The sequence below is a fragment of the Pristiophorus japonicus genome, unplaced genomic scaffold (genome assembly GCF_044704955.1).
Source record: "Pristiophorus japonicus isolate sPriJap1 unplaced genomic scaffold, sPriJap1.hap1 HAP1_SCAFFOLD_2070, whole genome shotgun sequence".
Lineage (NCBI taxonomy): Eukaryota > Metazoa > Chordata > Chondrichthyes > Pristiophoridae > Pristiophorus > Pristiophorus japonicus.
This window is the reverse complement of record NW_027251768.1, coordinates 5,532-25,433: the sequence shown is the minus strand read 5'-3', so window position 1 is coordinate 25,433 and position 19,902 is coordinate 5,532. Positions and strand designations below refer to the sequence as shown.

Genomic DNA, 19,902 nt, shown 5'->3' with positions numbered 1-19,902 from the left:
TGGAGAAAGTTACGCCGAGGCTGGAGTCTGGCCCAGGGAGGGGCGGGAACGCACAAAAAACAATGCTCAAAAAAATAAAAAACAAATAAATCACAAAACCTTCAGAGGACCCTTTAACACAAAATAGTTGCAAAAGAAGTAAAGAAAAAACATCTCACTTGCCTTTTCTTCCAGGTCTTCGAACCAACCGTCCCGGTAAGACCTGCTTCCACACACCGGTCTTTTCTCCTGTAGGAGCGGAGGACTGCTTGGGTGAATCTCGGGCGGGAGGACTTTTCGGTGTTACACGCTCGCGCACACTTCCCAGCGGCCCTTCCAAACCGCTGGCGCGAGAGCCTCACCAATCTCCCACAGTGGGGAGAGCGCCGAAAAGACGGAGAAACTGCCGAGTTTTGCCGGCGGTAGAACCATCAATTTCAGTCCCAATGACCAGATAATCTGTTTTTTTGTTATGTGGATTTAGGGATAAATATTGGCCAGGACACCGGGGATAACTCCCCTGCTCTTTCTCGAAATAGTGTCATCAGATCTTTTATGTCCACCTGAGAGCAGACCAGGCCTCGGTTTAACGTCTCATCCGAAAGACGGCACCTCCGACAGTGCAGCACTCCCTCAGCACTGCATTGCTAGATTCATGTGCTCAAGTTCCTGGAGTGGGACTTGAATCCATGATCTTCTGACTCAGAGGCAAGTGTGCTGCCCACTGAGCCACAGCTGGCACTGCAATGAAGGAAGATGATGAGGTGGATATAGAGCAAGATCTACTGAAGAATCAGGCACTTTGCAGGCTGTGGGATCCAAACTAAGGATACATCTACTTGCATAGAAACATATAAAATAGGAACAATAATAGGCCATTCGGCCCTTCGAGCCTGCACCGCCATTCAATATGATTATGGCTGATCCTCTATCTCAACACCATATTCCCGCTTTTTTCCCATACCCCTCAATGACTTTTGTGTCTAGAAATCTATCTATCTCCCTCTTAAATATATTCAATGACTTGGCCTCCACAGTCTTCTGTGGTAGAGAATTCCACAGGTTCACCACCCTCTGAGTGAAAACACTTCTCTTCATCTCGGTCCTAAATTTCCTACCCCGTATCCTGAGACTGTGACCCCTCGTTCTACGTGGCGAGGGAAGATTCCATCTGATCAGCCCCTTTTTTCGGGTTGCGTTCGTGGGGATGCTTGCGTTGGGTGGGGACATGATCATACTCCAAGGTGCTTCTTTTTCCTGTCGTTCCCCCCACCCCTCCAACAAACCCACAAGCAAATAGGCTCCTGACACTGACTGTTTAGGGTCACACACGTGCAGGATGCCGATGTGGATGAGGTGCTGAGTGCTGGCCCCTGGGTAACTGTGCAGCTGTTTGACTCTGTGTTGAGCAGAAATCTGAAGGAAAAAGTGGTAAATAGGCCTCTCACATCACAGTGAAAATAAATGGTTCAACAGGGAAGTTATGGATGGTTTTGAAAAGACTCAAATCAGGCAGAAGGAAATTGGAAAAATATAAAATGAAACAAAGATTGCCTGAGAGAATTTTTTTTAAATTGCAGAGCGTATTTTGGGTAGCATGCATTGTTTGCACATTTGCTATTAATAGAATTACACAGAATAAAAATAGGTAATCTAATTGAAACATAAAATTCTTAAAGGGATTGACAGGGTAGATGCAGGGAGGATATTTCCTCTGGCTGAGGAGTCTAGAACAAGGGGTCACAGTCTCAGAATAAGGGGTCGGCCATTTAGGACTGAGATGAGGAGAAATTTCTTCACTGAGGGTGGTGAATCGTTGGAATTCTCTACCCCAGAGGGCTGTGCATGCTCTGTCTTTGAGTATATTCAAGACAGATCGATACATTTTTGGATACTAAGGGAATCAAGAGATATGGGGATAGTGCAGAAAGGTGGAGTTGAGGTAGAAGAATAGCCAGGATCTTACTGAATGGTGGAGCAGGCTCGAGGGGCCGAATGGCCTGCTCCTGCTCCTATTTCTTATGTTCTTGTATGCAGCACAGAAAGGACAAAAATATTAATTGTACGCCTGTGTGATGAACACCATTTTTTGATCACTAGCATAAGTAATAATTCCGTTGAAGTACTTAAAAATAATTGGATTACATTTAGCAAAGGTGAGAAGGATATGGATCTGTGGTAGGAAAATGATCAGCTTTTGAATGAAGTACAGGGGAGCTGACTGCCTGTTCTCATTTCCTGTGTTATATTTCTGTGTTCCTGTTAACCTTCAGTGTGATACATTACTCATTGGGGCATGCTGTTTCTCTGTAGGCCACCAGTGAATTTACTCACCCATCACAGTTTGTGCTTTTACAGCTCCTGAGGCTTGAGCTAGTTCATTTGTCCCGCACTCCTGTTAACTTACAGGGTTCAGGCATGGTATTGGCCCAAACGTAGGCATTTGCCAATTCTTTACAGCCCAATCGTCTGGAAGTTGCTCTAACCCCCAAAGCCAATGATGGAAGTATTAAGATTATCCCGCCAGAAAATAAAATTTGTGGAAAATATATTGGATTACGTAGAACCATATTACATTTGTGTGGCTGCTGAGCCCAGTGGGAGCACTCGCCTCTGTCTGGCGGTTCTCGAGGTTGATTCCTGAGATGAAGGGGTTGTCATATGAAGAAAGGCTGAGCAGATTGGGCCCATACTCATTGGCGTTTAGAAGAATGAGAGGTGATCTTATTGAGATGTATAAGATTCTGAGGGGTCTTGACAGGATAGAAGCAGAGACGATGTTTCCCCTCGTAGGAGAATTTAGAACTAGGGGGCATAGTTTCAGAATAAGAGGTCACCCATTTAAAATGGAAATGAGGAGGAATTTCTTCTGAGGGTCGTGAGATTTTGGAATTCTGTGCCCAGAGAACTGTGGAGGCTGGGTCATTGAATATATTTAAAGTGGAGATAGACGGATTTTTGAGAGATAAGGGAGTCGAAGGTTATGGGGAGAGGGCGGGGAAGTGGAGTTGAGGCCAAGATCAGATCAGCCACGATCTTACTGAATGGCGGAGTAGGCTTCCTGTTCCTATTTCTTATCTTGCGCTTTCAAACACTACTGCAGCCCTCGAGCACACAGTCTAGGCTGTTACTTCAGTGTAGTTCTGAGAAAGTGTTCAACTGGTCATAAAAGATCCCATGGCTCTTTATTTGAGGACGAGCAACGAGTTCTTCATCCCTCAACCAAAAGAGATTATCTGGTACTTTATGTCCTTGCTGCGTGCGGAACCTTGCTGTGCGTAAGTTGGCTGCAGCTTTTGCCCAATAAACAACAGTGACTGCACTGGCTCTGACGCACTTCGAGGCGGTGAAAGACGCTATATAAATGCAAGCTTTTCTATTTAAAAAGAAAACAATGATGGAGCGAATTGGAAGAGTGGGAGAGGAAAGCAAAATTGAAGTGTTTACAGTTTTAAAAGCCCTGTTAGTTGTGTCAGAGTTATACTAAAGCCCTTCTTGATGTGTCTGTAGCTTTATTGTCGAGTTTCAAAATCTTCAAAACTGACCAGCCCAGGGAAGAGATCACATGTTTTTAATTGTATAATTGTTGTCATTCATCAATGACCTTCCCTCCTTCATAAGGTCAGAAGTAGGGATATTCGCTGATGACTGTGCAGTGTTCAGTTCAATTCACAACTCCTCAGATAATGAAGCAGTCCATGCCCGCATGCAGCAAGACTTGGTCAGCATTCAGGCTTGGGGCTGAAAGGGGCAAGTAACATTCGCGCCACACAAGGACCAGGCAAGATTACCTCCCACGAGAGAGTCTAACCACCGCCCCAAGACATTCAACGGCATCCATTGACCAGAAACTTAACTGGACCAGCCACATAAATACTGTGGCTACAAGAACCAGGTCAGAGGTTGGATATTCTGCAGCGAGTGTCTCACCTCCTGACTCCCCAAAGCCTTTCCACCATCTACAAGGCACAAGTCAGGAATGTGATGGAATACTCTCCACTTGCCTGGATGATGAGTTGCAGCTCCAACAACTTGATGCTTGACACCATCCAGGACAAAGCAGCCCGGTTGATTGGCACCCCATCCCCCACCTTCAACATTCACTCCCTCCACCACCGGCGCACCGTGGCTGCAGTGTGTACCATCTACAAGATATACTGCAGCAACTCGCCAAGGCTTCTTCGGCAGCACCTCCCAAACCCGCGACCTCTACCACCTCGAAGGACAAGGGCAGCAGGTGCATGGGAACACCACCACCTCCACGTTCCCCTCCCAGTCACACACCATCCTGACTTGGAAATATATCGCTGTTCCTTCATCGTCGCTGGGTCACAGTCCTCGAACTCCCTCCCAACAGCAGGAGAATCTTCACCACACGGGCTGCAGCGGTTCAAGAAGGCGGCTCACCACCGCCTTGTCTCAAGGGCAATTAAGGACGGGCAATAAATGCTGGGCTTGCCAGTGACGCCCACAGCCCAGGAACAAATTTAAAAAAAGGATTCAAAGATGTGAAGTAAATGAATTAGATTGAAGTGTTAAACAATGTAGGTTTTTTTGTACTTAACCACTATACCATACCCCGACTGTTATGTTACTGGACTAGTATTCCAGAGACGTGGACAAATGATCGAGAGATGTGAGTTCAAATCCCACCACGGCAACTGGGGGATTCAAATTCAGTTAATTAAATAAATCTGGAATAAAAAATCTAGTATCAGTAACGGTGACTATGGGCTAAAATTTCCTCTGGCTTACCGCCCGGTTTCTAGGCGGTATCGGCCATTGTGGGCGGTAATCAGGCGAGCGAAAATGTCCTTACCTAAGTTACGTGTACCGGCGGTTTCGAGGTACTGTTGGGGGGCGGGTCACCAGTGTGCACCGTCCTCAGATCGCCCTGGCGCGATATTTGGCTGAGCGGTGACCCGTAGGTAAGTTGGACGGAGCTGGACGGTAGGTGAGTAGCTCTTCAAGAAAAAGGTTAGCAATTGTTTTTTTACTCATTATTTTACAAATGTGTTGAGGTGATTTAGTTTTAAAGTGTCTTGGGAATGTTTTTTTAATTTTTAGTTGATTTTTGAAAAATTATTTTTATTTTTCTGGTAGGCCCAACCTGCAGCCTCGGGGTAAATTTTTATTGATTTTTAAATTTTTCGCCCAATTGACCCTAAATTGCACTTTTCGCCCGGAATGGAGGTGCAAGGCCCATGTTTTTCGCTCGGCATATTTTTTTGGGGGTGGGGGGGGCGAGTTTTCACCGGCAATAATCTTCCCAGTCTTAGCTATCTTTCGGTCGGCGATCGGGTGCTGGTGGGCTGGTAGGAATTTCTAGCCCCATGAAACTACCAGATTGTCATATAAACCCATCTGGTTCACTAATGTTCTTACCCGGTCTGGTTGTGATATGGTTAACTCTTAACGCTCCTCTGAAATGGGCTTCCCAGCATTTATTGCCCTCGTGAACCGCCTTGTATAAATTTTAAAAAAATACAATAGAGTGACATTTATATTTGGAATTCTATATGATTTGGATTTCTGCCCTGACTATTCTCGTTATCATGTATCAAAAAGACTTTTGGCTGGTGCTGGATCTTTTCAAAACAGCTATACGGTGTGATGTTCTGTATGTGCAGATTAAAAGAGTGGGCTTTTAATCTCAACTAGTGCGGGAATTAGCTCAGTCCTGTCACAGTGGAAGAAATGCAAACACGTTCACAGGGAGCGTTGTCAGCAGAAATCTTTCAAAAAACAGCTTGGCCTAGACGGGAGTTGACCGCATAACTAAAGTGACATGGGTTCGAAAGAGATAAACGTTCTCCGATAGCTGAGCTGTCAAATGAACCTCAGTTGAAGGACAAATATTTCTATCTCGGTTGCAATTTATACACCAGTCAAAACAAAAGATTTTTTTCCCTTTAGAAAGAGACCAATTAATTCAACTTGCAAGTTGCCACAGGGTCCTTGCTCAGTACTGACGTCCTTCCTGTACTTTTACAAGTTTTTAATTATATTACTGAACTTTAAAACTAACCTTGATATGTTTTGCTTCTGGAGAGCTTCTTTCAGCTTGCTTTGAACTGGTATCTAGAGTGGCCCGAAAGACTTTCTCTTTACCTCATCAGCCGCTACCAAAATAATAACATCGAAAGTAAAACTAGGAATCGTGTTTGGTAAACTAGCCGGTGAAAGTTTATCTATGCAAAAGTTCACGGTTTTTACAACTTTGAATTCCTTCCTCACAGCTTGACTTTTACCTGGAGTGCCAGCTTGGCTCAGTGGCCAGCACTCTCGCCTTGGAGTCAGAAGGTTGTGGGGTCAAGTCCCACTCCAGGGACTTGAGCATGAAAAATCTAGGCTGACACTCCCAGTGCAGTGCTGAGGGAGTGATGCACTGTCGGAGGTGCCGTCTTTCAGATGAGACGTTAAACCGAGGCCCCATCTGCTCTCTCAGGTGGATGTAAAAGATCCCATGGCACTATTTTGAAGAAAAGCAGGGGAGTTATTCCCGGTGTCCTGGCCCAATATTTATCCCTCAATCAACATAACAAAAAACAGATTATCTGGTCATTATCACATTGCTGTTTGTAGGAGCTTGCTGTGCGCAAATTAGCTGCGCACATTACAACAGTGACTACACTCCAAAAGTACTTCATTGGCTGTAAAGCGCTTTGAGACGTCCGGTGGCCATGAAAGACGCTATAGAAATGCAAGGCTTTCTTTAGGAAACAGTACTCCAGATATTTTGTAGTTCCCCAAAAAGACAGTGGGACTGTATCCTATACTGGTCCTCTATACCTATCATTCATGGTAAAAGTTTTTAGTTGCCACTGTGCACCTCACCAAAACTCACTGTTCTCATTCAAAACTATCAGAGCCTGTGAAACTGGTACATTACGCACTCTATAAACGTCAATCCTTTATACGTATTGGCTGCTGCTGTGTTGGGGGTCATGTAAAAATAGCCAGTATGAGACCTGTAGTCTCACCCAAACATTTCCTAATTCTTAAACTTAGAAAATGCTGGAAACACTCAGCAGGTCAGGCAGCATCTGTGGAGAGAGAAACAGAGTTAACGTTTCAGGTCGCTGACTTTCACCAGAACTGGAAGATGTGAAGAGATGAATAGCATTTTAGCACGTTCGCAGCGAGGGAAAAGGGGGCAGGATAAAGAACAAACAGGATAGGGTGGAGGGCAGGAGTGATTAAATGGCAAAAGGGGTGATGATGCAAGGTGATAAAGAAACAAACGATGGGTTAAGATGGTTACAGCAGAATAGCAGGGAGGAAAGCATGGATAATCTGGCAAAGAGCAGGAGTGTGGTGGAGAAAGGTGGGTAGACCCCAGGGGTGCGGAACACCCCACCGGTCATGTACTGATCCGGGATCTCAACCCAAGCATCACCCCACACCTCCCCCACTCCCAGTGGCTCTGGTGTAGCCATCCTCCATTACCAACATTTTCTGTCCGAGAGAAAATGGGAGCAGTGTTCAGACCCAAGGAGCTGGATTTTGGCCTTTTTGGATTTCGAGGCGTTAAAGTTAGCGTCTGAAAATAGTTTGCGCCTCTGACTGAAATTTTCGGTGAAAATGTAAGTTGGAGGAGCGTTGGAGTTAAGTCAGGCATTACACAATGGACTTTGTGCTCCCGAGCTGAAACTGCAGTGGTAAAGAAGTTTCATTGTTGTTTACTGCCCTGCAACATAACATTGTATATTGTATGGTTTTATTTTGATGGGGGGTGTTGTGAATTTGTTGCAGTAAAATTTATGACTCATTTTCCATTGGTGTCTTGTGCATCATTCCAACGTTCACCGGAGATATGCCTTTATGGGGGCACATAGCGTGTGCAGTATTAGCTCCATCCCTCAGTTTCCTCCATTTAGGAGCCGGTCCATTACGAGCTGGTGACGTGCAACTCTTGGTCCGGCAGCATCTCCACGCTGCCTCCCCTGTGGATGAGGTGGCTATCCATTGGGGGCATCGCCAGGCTCCTCTTCGTCGTCCTCCTCCTCCTGAGGTGGGCATGCAATCCCCATTGGCAATGCCTGGCCCCTCATGATGGCCGAGCTGTGCAACATGCAGCACACCACAATGAATTCAGAAACCTGTTGATGGGAGAATTGAAGGCTGCCTCCAGAGTGGTCCGTGCATGTAGAAAATGGCATATCTCTGTCAGCACTTCCTTTCGGAAGCGCAGCCTTCTCACACACTGCTCCTCAGAGAGCTGTGGAGGTCGGAGCGTTGGGGCCTGTAAACCCATGGGGAGGGTAAGCCCTCCTCCCCAGATGTCTTCGGCCTCTCATCATCTGTGAGTCGACATGGCCAAGAGTCCTTCCTCTAGCTTGACATCGCCTGGCAATAGCATGAAGCATGATACTCTAGTAATGTCCCCATTAAATTCTCTCTCTGAAGTTGTAAGGGCACTGTAATGGCAGATAAAAGTGAAATTTGCAAGTTGGAGCTTCACACAGCATTACATGCGCAACCGTTGTAGTCAATGTGACCTTCGATGTCCTTTAAATACACTGCCAATACCCCCTGCCGCACCCTGGGAACGCCAGATTTTTTCAGCCGTTTCCTGGGGCGGGCGTTAAATGAGGTGTTTTGGCCGAAAGTTCCATCCAGGGCACTAGCACAACGTTGCACGACGATCGACGTCATCATCACGCTAAAAACGGAGGGAGAGGCTGGGCGGTAAGTTTTTACACCAATCGCAACCAATAGCCGAATCTTCTGCCCGGGTGGTAAATCCTGGACCCCCGGCATAAAGCCTGAAAACAGCATTTAACGCCCCAGCGGGATGTAAATGAGCCAACAATCCAGCCGCAAGGCTATAAAGTGCCTGCTAAGGTGTTTTACTTCGAGCTTGCGTTGAGCTTCATTCGAGCAGTGTAGGAGGCAGAGATCAGAGTGCGAGTCCAGTGGAGAATTAAAGTGCCGATGGGGTCAGAACAAGGACAGGGGAAGAAAGATCTAAAGAGGCATTGGTATCATAAAATTTCCTAATTCTTAGTTTGCCAAAGAACCAATTGCTTTGTGCTATGAGTGAAATTCAGGTTGGTAGGTTTGGCACAGTTAGATTTAACCAGAGGTGTATCTCTCTGCTAACTGAAGTGCTTTGTTTTTGCCACTGGTATGTCAAAAACCTGAAAAGTCCGAGAAAACATTTATTCTGTTCTCTTCTGTTCAAACAAGATACATTGGACTGTAGCCGAGGTGAACTGGATGTGCCCTCTGCTTTACCTTTTAAGTCTGCTTTTCTCTCAAATGCCAACATGCTTATCTACAGCCGGCTGCTGGGCTCAGTCGTTGGAATTGTAGGACACGGTTGTGTAGCGCTCCTCCAATGTTGCTCTGGTACACGTTGACACTATCTGAAGCATGAATCTTGTAGGAAACGTGTATGTGCTTTGTGCAATGTCTAGATAAACAGATTCCCGGGGCAGGATTTGGTGTTGCTGTGTCAGTTGGCTGCAATGAAACAATTAACTGGAATGGGACAGACACATTTTGTAAATTCTGATTTTTGGTAACCTGGGCATCCACCTTCTTCTCCAATTGGCTGTGTGATCGGGTTGCGAATTGGAGAGGCTCCGAGATACAAACAATTGTACTTCGGTCTGCCGACCATTTAAAAATAAGTAATTGATATGAGAAACCCAGTGTTGGACCCTTGAATTTCCACTAAACTGCATTTTCCCTTTGACATCCCCAAATATATTAACCCTAATGGGATCACAAGCTTTCATTCTGAGCTGCTGAGATCCACACCTTTGTAATGGTGTCACTGATGTTCTGGGTTTAGCCCAGCCCCGTGTTGCATCAAAGCTTTGGCTGTGCCATTCACCTCTGTGTTTTTAATCTACTAAATACTGTTTAGTCAGTTTGTTACGTAGAGTCCAGGAATGTTGATGCTCCGTCAGCCCGTTGAACTTCAGCCAAGTTAGCGATTGATCAGAGAAAACAAGTGTTCTACTGGTTTTAATAATTGAACATACTAATCTGAGTTAAATAATGTATGCTAACTTTTTTTTTCCCTTCATTTTAGAACATCCATTCCATCACTTAATTGAGCCATTAACTGCAGATTGTCCAGATAAGAAATACTTCAATGTTCTTAAACTCAACGACCCAAGATATGGTGAGATGTGTTTTGGAGCATCGCTTTCATTTGAGAGGACGGGAAGGAGGGCAAGATTGTACTTCTGCGTATCCTGTAAATGGCGTGAAATTTTGGGTTAAAACTACGCGACCTCTCGTCGGTTATCTGGAGTCCTTTTTATTCTTCCTCCTGGTCCCATTCCTTCCCTCAGTACCTGGGTTGTGTTTGACATCTCTGCAGCAGTGCTGACTGACGCGGAGGTTTGTGAGAAGCTTGAAGCTATATCTCTCCACTTGCATTTTTACATGCGCAGTTCTCTCATCGCCGTTTGTACTTCTAAATCGATTGACTAGCTTCCAAAAGCTGAGTTGGTAACTGTGCTGTTTGCTGTAATTCTTGATTCAGGCAGACCTGGGGCTCCCAGGTTTGATTCTTGGTGTGCTGAGTTGGCCAGTATGCTATAATTGGCACTGGGACCCCATGACTAGGGAGGGGGGGGTAAAATTGCCCAGCATTCCTGGAAGTTCACACATGGAAGAGTGCCTAATAGGATGAACTATTATGAGCTCCATCATCCATCCCATCAAAGGCAGTCCCTCGAGTCGAGGATGACAAGCTTCCACGCCAAAGGTGTTTCAATGAATGACCTAATATTCCAGGTCCCGAACTACACCTTGAAGGGTGGAAGATGCCTGTGCGTGGATTTTTTTTAACGTGGGGTGGCCGTTGCACACCAGCCACCACAAGGGCTTGACAGAGCTTGGTCTTGGTCCAGTGGCAAGGGTTAACCAAGACGACTGGAGACTACCTCATCATGAGCTACCAGACAGATGGTGACATCTGGAGACCTGTACTCGAGCACCAGTCACTGCCTTTAAGAGAGGAACAACAACTTATATTTATGTAGCTCCTTTAACGGAGTAAAACGTCCCAAGGTGCTTCACAGCAGTGTTATAAGACAAAACAATACATTTGACAGGAGCCACATAAGAAGAAATTACGGCAGATGATCAAAAGCTTGGTCAAAGAGAGAGGTTTTAAGAAGCGTCTTAAAGGAGGAAAGAGAGGCGGAGAAGTTTAGTGAGGGAGTTCCAGAGCTTAGGGCCCAAGCAGCTGAAGGCACGGCCACCAATGGTTAAGCGATTATAATCAGGGATGCTCAAGAGGGCAGAATTTGAGGAGTGCAGACATCTCGGGGGAGAAGGGGCAGGATTGTGGGGTTGGAGGAGATTACAGCGAGGAAGAGTAGGTGGGGAGGACTGAGATCACTGCAAGTTAAGAGAGAGCCCTGGGAGTAGGATTTTATTTGGAGCTGGTCCTGATGTGACCTTGTGCATTTCTGCCACAGTGACCTCCCGTCTACTTTGTTTTCAAACACACAAGATAGGCAAAGCACAACTGAGTTAACATCCCTAAAAACAAAGAATGATGATTGGGAACATTCAGCAAAATAATCATATCTTTTGAATAAGAATGAGATGATGATGTCATCCTTCTCAGCATGTTTCATACACCACTGCTAAACTCCTTATATTTGAGATGTATATAAAATGACCATTAATGAAATGGCATCTTCTAGTTAATGCCATGCAACTATAGTTGAGTGCAAGACTGAAGAAATGTTTGTTGGATAAAATTGATCCTTTTATCATCGTTCATTTTAAACACATGGTTTTGATTGAATTGTGACTTAAAATTGAACTTTGTTTCCAAAAGTGAGATTGCCGTACTCTATCCGTGTCCTGCTCGAGGCTGCTGTTCGAAATTGTGATGGGCTCCACATAAAAAAAGAAGATGCTCTAACTATTCTCGATTGGAAAAACCAACAAAACCAAGCTGATGTTCCCTTCTGGCCTGCCCGGGTCCTCCTCCAAGATTTCACGTGAGTCAAATAACTGTTTGGGTAGAAACTTAAACTTGGTGTTTTTTTTTAATTCATTCCTGGGATGTGGGCGTCACTGACAAGGCCAGCATTTATTGCCCATCCCTAATTGCCCTCGAGAAAGTGGTGGTGAACAGCCTTCTTGAACCGCTGCAGTCCGTGTAGTGAAGGTACTCCCACAGTGCTGTTAGGGAGGGAGTTCCAGGATTGTGACCCAGCGATGATGAAGGAACGATAATATATTTCCAAGTCAGGATGGTGTGTGACTTGGAGGGGAACGTGGAGGTGGTGGTGTTTCCATGCACCTGCTGCCCTTGTCCTTCTAGGTGGTAGAGGTCACGGGTTTGGGAAATGCTGTCGAAGAAGCCTTGGCGAGTTGCTGCAGTGCTGGAACTCCCATTACTACAAGGACTGTATCTGTTCAAAGAGAAGGTTCACCACCACCTTGGGGCAACCAACGTGGGCAGTAAATGAGGCCTTGCCAGTGTCGTCTACATCCAGAGAATTTTTTTAAAATGACTTTTCCCCACTTCAAATGTAGAAATACCGAATCGTTATATATCCCCTTGCCACTTTTTCCGTCAATTTATACTTCCTAATGTTACACTGCCAAAGTACATCCCTTCCACCATTCCTCCCACACTACAGTATATTAAAAAGAAAGACCTGTATTGACTTGTATTTACAGCCAATAAAGTTCTTTTTGACGTGTAGTCACTGTTATAATGTAGGAAACGTGGCTACCAATTTGCGCACAGCAAGCTCCCGCAACCAGCAATGTGGTAATGACCGGATAATCTGATAACCTGTTTCAGGTGTTGGCTGAGGATTATATGTTGACCAAGACACCAGGGAAGATACTAGTCACGATATGATTGCTTCCTTAAAAGACAGGAGGCTAGCTGCTGTTTCTATCTATTTACTTTCTTCCAGTGGGATTCCTGCAGTGGTGGATTTTGCTGCCATGCGAGAAGCAGTGAAGAGACTTGGAGGAGACCCGACCAAAGTCAGTCCCGTCTGTCCAACTGATCTGATTGTTGACCATTCACTACAGATTGACTACAGCAAAAGGCAAGTAAACTAAACATGAGTACGATTGGCTTGCAACAGCTGGAATTTTACATTGCTGTACCAGTTTTTGCATTGATGCTTTGCCTGTGCATTTACTTTGTATCTCAGAGGTGACTTATTTAACCGCAACCGAAATGAATTCTGCATTACTTGCCAAAGAGATTTCGTTATTCAAAACAACATCTCCTTTGCAAGTGTAACTACAATTAATTTAGGTTACTGGCAAAAGAGCCAGAGGAGGGATAGATTTTGTTTTTTTATGCAGCGAGTTATTATGATCTGGAATGTACTGCCTTAAAGGGCGTTGAAGAAGAATCAGTGGTAACCTTCAAAAGAGAATTGGATAAATACGGAAGGGGCAAAAATTGCAGAGCTATGGGGAAAGAACAGGGGAGCGGGACTAATTAGACACCCATGATGGGCCATCATGCACAGGTATGATGGGCCGAATGGCTGCCTCCTGTGCTGTAAGATTTTATGATTCTATTCTGCTGCAGAATAGGTTCTCAAACTGAGATTCCTGGATTATGAGGAAATTCAAGAGGATCATCCAATTTCAGACATTTTTGGTACTTACTGACTCACTGGCATATTATGCCTATTGCCATGTGCAGATAACATACGTTCTGTAGTGACAGCAATGTTTTACCATTGGACTTAATGTCTTTTTCAGCAAGTAGAGCGCAGGGTCCTGGGAAAATTCATGATATCATAGAACTCAGGAGGCCATTCGGTCCACCATGCCTGTGTCGGCTCTTTGTAAGAGTTATCTAATTAGTCCCACTCCCCTGCTCTTTCCCCGTAGCCCTGCAAGTATTTCCTTTATAAGTATAGCAGTGTCGGTATACAATGCGTCCCCGAACAAGAGTTTGACAACTACTGTGCTGTAGACAAACTTTGAAACGGCTAACTTATTGCAGCAGTAAGTTGCACATTTACTGGTTCGATAAATTAGAATTGAACCGGACCAAAAGACAATTCTGCTCTAGCTGTTCGAAGTGGACCAAAGAATAACTCGCATATACAGCTTTATTTTGCAAACGTGACGTTTTATCCGTGAGGTCTGTAATTGTACCTCTGGCTTTCTGTTTTTGTGCAGTGCCATACAAAACGCCCCAAATCCCGGTGGAGGTGACGGCTCTGGAGCAGCGACTAGAACTTCTAGCATTAAGCTAGCGCCGAAAGCATCGCCGTGTCGAAGCTCCCGCAGCTGTGTGAGTACGTGCCACAGTGAAGCGGGCTCCGCGTCCTCAGGAAAACACAGCGCCGAGATCGAGAACACACCCTTGCTTTGTCCTTTCCACCTGCAACCTGTGGCCGAGTATGACCTTTTCTTCTGCTTGCACTCGGTGCTGCTTAGTATGTTTTTTATGGAAGCCCAGAAAGAGACTCTTTTCTGAAGTTGGTGTGGACATTGGTTGTTGCTTTGTAGTCTAGATTCTAATTTTGTACTATTTCAATAATGTGCCCTGTTTGTCTTGGTTGAGAGAAAGCGAAGGCGGAGAAAGATTTAGAACATGAATGAAAATGTTTCTTGCCTGTCTCTTTTACCTTTCAATGTATACAAAATCAAAAAGGCTAATGGAATCTGGCCTTTATATCTAGAGGGCTAGAATACAAGGGGTAGAAGTAATACTACTATACAAAGCCCTGTGAGACCACATCCTGGAGTACTGTGCTCAGTTCTTGATACCACACCTTAGGAAGGATATATTGGCCTTGGAGGGAGTGCAGAGTAGATTTACCAGAATGATACCTGGACTTCAAGCGTTAAATTACACAAACTAGGGTTTCTTTCCCTGGAATTTAGAAGAGGAAGGGGTGATTTGATCAATGTTTTCAAGACATTAAGGGGAACTGATCGAGTAGATAGAGAGAAACTATTCCCGCCGGATGGGGAATCTAGAACTAGGGGTCATAGCCCAAAAATTAGAGCCAGATCTTTCAGGAGTGAAATTAGGAAACACTTCTACACACAAAGGGCGGTAGAAGTTTGGAACTCTCTTCCAACAGCAATTGATGCTGGGTCAATTTTAAATTTTAAATCTGAGATTGATAGATTTTTATTAACCAAAAGTATTGAGAGATATGGGGCAGAGGAGTTCGGTCACAGATCAGTCATGATCTCGTTGAATGGAGGAACAGGCCAGAGGGGCTAAATGGCCTACTCCTGTTTCTATTTGTAACTAAATGCAAATGGCTAAGTTTTAGTTTTAGTTCCAGTTAATAATCCGCCTTGTGCATCATTCTTGCAGTTTGACCGCGGTTAAGGTTTTAAAATACAATCGAAATTAAAAGCTGTGTTGTTACAAATTGTAAGCATTTTTTTTGCTTTTCTAGACCAGAAACGTTATTAAGGAGCCAAGAAATCGAATTCAACAGAAATAAGGAACGGCTACAGTTTTTTAAGGTGCGTCTACATGTAAAAAAATCTTGCATTTCCTGTCAGCTTTTCCATTATAAATTCCTTTGCCCACAATTATAATGGAAACTGCCAATGTGAACTTGTCACATTAAGTACAACCCCCCCATCGGAGGCACTGTAGCGCTATCACTTTTAAAAAGTTTACATAGTCAGTTTTCATTCTAAATTCCTATGTCCATATTTATAATAAGGATAGAACATGACTATAAAATGGGGACTGAATTACGTCTGTGCGCAATGCTCTAATTATATCCTAGCCTCTAACCTGCAGACTACACTCAGTCATATGACTCTCTGTGTACAATGTAGCACAGAACTGCAAATCTTGGAAGTATCGCATGACTAAAGGCTGCTTCTGTGGTTTGACACAATCCGTATCAACGCGTGCTACAGAAAGAGAGCTGACAACAGAGCCACTTTAAATAATGATGCGAGAAAACAAAGGAGCTGTTTCGAAAGCAAAATAAGGAAATGAAAAAATGTAGCATTTCTTTGTGATCGTAATCTTGTCTAAGCTCTCCCTTGGAATAGTGCAGTCAGTACTTGGCCTGGGGGAGGATTAAGGTGCTGAGAGAAAATACAGTGCAAGGTAGAATATAGGGGTATGGCAGCAATGCAGGATCGAACAGAACCCAGTGGGGTGGAGAAAGGAAGAGAAGAGGGAATGTCAACAAAGATACTGTAGTCTACTCCAACTGGTTATGATCGTGCGTGGCAATAATTAAAGTTCACACCAAGCTTGCTTGCAACAAAAACTTTGAGAGGTGCTTTTAAGATTAAATTTCTTTTTAAAATCAGCTCATTCTGAAAACAAAGCACTTGCATTTATATAGAGATCTTTATGTCCTCAAGATAGCCCACTGTACTCGGACGTGTAGTCGCTGTTATGCAAGGAAACGCTGCAGTTAATTTGCGCACAGCAAGGTCCCACAAACACCAAGCGATAAATAACCTGCAGTTTGTTTTGCTGGTGGTGGTTGGGGGATGAATATTGGCCAGGACATTGGGAGAATTCCCTGCTCTTTTTTGAATAAGATCTTTTACATCACCTGAGAGAACAAACTCAGCTTAACATCTCATCTGAAAGATAACACCTCTGACAATGCAGCATTCCCTCAGTTACTTAACATGGCTTCACTCAATGTAATTTTTATTTGTTTGTTTTGAAATATATTCTACCCTTGTTATAAAACAAGTCTTTTAAAGCCAAGCAATTTGAATATTACACCTTGGTACATTTAGACATTTACCCTAATTCCATTCAGCTGTGGCTCAGTGGGTAGCACTCTCACCTCTGAGTCACAATATGTGGCTTCAAGTCCCACTCCAGAGACTTGAGCGCACAAATCTAGACTGACACTCCAGTGCAGTACTGAGGGAGCCCTCGGCTGCACTGTCGGAGGTGCCGTCTTTGAGCTGAGACGTTAAACCTGAGGCCCAGTCTGCTCTCAGGTGGACATAAAAGATCCCGTGGCACTATTTCGAAGAAGAGCAGGGAGCTCTCCCCGGTGACCCTGGCCAATATTTATCCTTCAATCAACATCACTGAATAAATAGATGATCTGGTCATTATCATATGTGGGAGCTTGCTGTGTGCAAATTGGCTGCCGTGTTTCCGACATTACAACAATGACTACACTTCAAAACTACTTGATGGGTTGTCAAATGTATTTGTTTTGTCTTATAACGCTCCTGTGAAACCCCTTGGGACGTTTTACGACGTTAAAGGTGCTATGCAAGTACAAGTTGTTGTTGTAAAGCATTTTGGGATATCCTGAGGTTGTGAAAGGCACTATATAAATCCACGTCTTTTTACAATAGTTCTCTTCACTATATCTGTATAGCGCGCGGTAATGCTGACTGGTTATTAGAATAAAGCAATGGATCTCATCCGAGATGTCAACATCTTTGTTTTCTCCACAGGCGCTGCCTGACCCGCTGGCTGTCTCCAGCGGTCTCTGTTTGTGTTTTAAGATTCCTTAGTGTCTGTTCTGTAATAGATAGAACCTGTTCACAAAAGTACAGAGCTGCATTCACACCTTCCCAACGTAGTTCACAGCAACAGTGGGCAGCGACAGCAGTTTGAAATAAGCACACTATTTTAGAGTGCTGTCTGAAGTAGGATATAAATTGTGAAAAGGCAAACACACATTCTAATTTGAGGCAAACCAAAGCAAAGAACGTAACAATGAGTGCTAAAAATAATATCGGTAGAACTGCTTCATAATGAAAATGAGATGGATTGTATAGTTTTATTTTAAATGTTTTTTTTTCCTCTTTCTCTCCCTCGCCCCATTTTTTCCGATGCAGTGGGCTTCTAAAGTCTTTCAGAATGTGATGGTGGTACCCCCAGGAAGTGGAATAGTGCATCAAGTAAACCTCGAATACCTGTCCCGTGTCGTCTTTGACCTGGGAGGGGTTTTCTTCCCCGACAGCGTGGTGGGCACGGATTCTCACACGACAATGGTGAATGGTCTCGGAATCCTAGGATGGGGTAAGTGTGCAGTGTATTTCACTCAATCATTGCCTCTTATTCCACTTAAATCGTGGAGCTAGCAGCGAGCATTTTCTTGACTGAAAGTAGCTGTAAAAAGAAATTGATGACATTGGACTGTGTTTAGTCATTTACAGTGTTTTGAGTTCATTTGTTTAAACTATTGGATTAATGTATGGTACAGGTTGAACCTCCCTTATCCAGAACCTCCCTCATCCAGAACCTCCCTCGCCCGGCGCCTCCCTCGCCCGGCGCCTCCCTCGCCCGGCGCCTCCCCTCGCCCGGAGCCTCCCCTCGCCCGGAACCATTCCCGGCCACCGGGGTGGCGCATGCGCAGAACTCCGACATGAACAAATTGAAGTCCTTCCTCGCTGCCGACTCCCGCAATCGCTGGCCTGACCCCGCGATCCACCGCCCCCAATGATCTCTCTGCCGCACTCCCAGCCCCAAGCCAGCCAGCTCCGCTATCCCCTTGCTCAGTATCTGTACCATCCAATTTAGCATGACCACCCCTCGTCCGGAAAAATCCCGTATCCAGAACAGGCCAGGTCCCAAGGGTTCCAGATAAGGGAGGTTCAACCTGTAGTTTGTTTTAAAGAGGGTAATCTCAATCAGTGTTCCCGATTCCCAAATTGTTGGAATGAATTAGAACTGACCTTTTTAACTGTTTTCCGAATGTTTTAGTTGAAACACTCATGACCTCACAGGACACCAGGTTTGGAGGCTGAATGTAAAGGAGCTAAACTGGCCGTGATTGTGTGTAGTGTCATCTTCATGTGTTCATTCACTTCTTGAGTCTCAACTCTTATGACTCACTTCTTTAGTGTCACTGTTTCGAAAAATAAAACCAGTGTAAAGTGAAAGGCTCTTGCTGCCTTTGTAAAAGGAAACCTCTTCAGTCGCTGCTTCGCATAATTTCTATGTGTTGGAGCTTGTAAATTTGTGCACAATACCTCAGTGAATATTTCAAGCAGATGGTTGTGGCAACACTGCTTGGGAGCTTTGGGAGTCTTCTTTCAGGCATGCGGATGATGTGGCCCACCCACGGAGCTGGTTGAGTGTGATCAGTGCTTCGATGCTGGGGATGTTGACGTGAGCGAGAACACTAACGTTGGTGTGTCGATCCTTCCAGTGGCTCGACTCGGAACTCCTACACTCGAGCCCCAGGTGGGCAGCGGAAATGTTTCAAGGACACTCTCAAAGCCTCCTTGATAAAGACAGCAGAAGGAACATGCGGCAAACCAGCCTCCCCGCCCACCCCTTCCTTCAGCCACTGTCGGCCCACCTGTGATAGAGACTGTAATTCTCGTATTGAGCTAAAGATGGATTCCCTTTGAGAACTCACTTTTAGAGTGGAAGCAAGTCTTCCTTGATTCCGAGGGACTGCCTATGATGATGATGCATGGGAGCAATCGATAACAGTTGTGCGGTCCCAATGACTGTTCTATGCAGTTTAAAGAAAATATCCTTTTGTCTTGTATGAGAGAGATAGGCTGCTTCAGAAGATTTTCCTGTGAAATCTCTTTCCTTTTACCCAAAACAAAGTTAAAAGGACCTTAAACTCGCAACTGAGGCAAGATGCTGCTTCTGTAGCCCTCAGCAGCGGTAAATTTGGAGCCAGTTTAGAACCTCATCCAATATTCAGAAGTCCAGTTCTGCATTCGGAATCCTTTTTTTTGGAGATGTGGGTGACGTTGGAAAGAGCGTATTTACTGCCCATCCCTAATTGCTGTAGCAGGTGAACCTTCTTGAACCTACAGTCCGCGAAATAGTGCTGCTACGATGGGCGGGCCACATTGCATTACACGAAGCAAGTGCTCTACTCGGAACTCCTACACGGCAAGCGAGCCCCAGATGGGCAGAGGAAAAGTTTCAAGGACACCCTCAAAGCCTCCTTGATAAAGTGCAACATCCCCACCGACACCTGGGAGTCCCTGGCCAAAGACCACCCT

At 44.9% G+C, this 19,902-nt stretch overlaps 1 protein-coding gene across 1 annotated transcript in view; it reads left to right on the top strand.

Annotated features, from left to right (window-relative positions):
• The window catches only part of LOC139244968 (iron-responsive element-binding protein 2-like), a 29,908-nt gene extending 11,611 nt beyond the window's left edge, over nucleotides 1–18,297 (top strand). The window contains exons 2-7 of the mRNA XM_070871070.1: nucleotides 10,025–10,117; nucleotides 11,795–11,960; nucleotides 12,894–13,031; nucleotides 14,131–14,352; nucleotides 15,372–15,441; nucleotides 17,767–18,297. Coding sequence (XP_070727171.1) covers nucleotides 10,025–10,117; nucleotides 11,795–11,960; nucleotides 12,894–13,031; nucleotides 14,131–14,352; nucleotides 15,372–15,441; nucleotides 17,767–18,012 — 935 coding nt within the window. The 3' untranslated portion in view covers nucleotides 18,013–18,297. The remainder of the gene's footprint in view (nucleotides 1–10,024; nucleotides 10,118–11,794; nucleotides 11,961–12,893; nucleotides 13,032–14,130; nucleotides 14,353–15,371; nucleotides 15,442–17,766) is intronic.
• The last annotated feature ends 1,605 nt before the right edge of the window (nucleotides 18,298–19,902 follow it).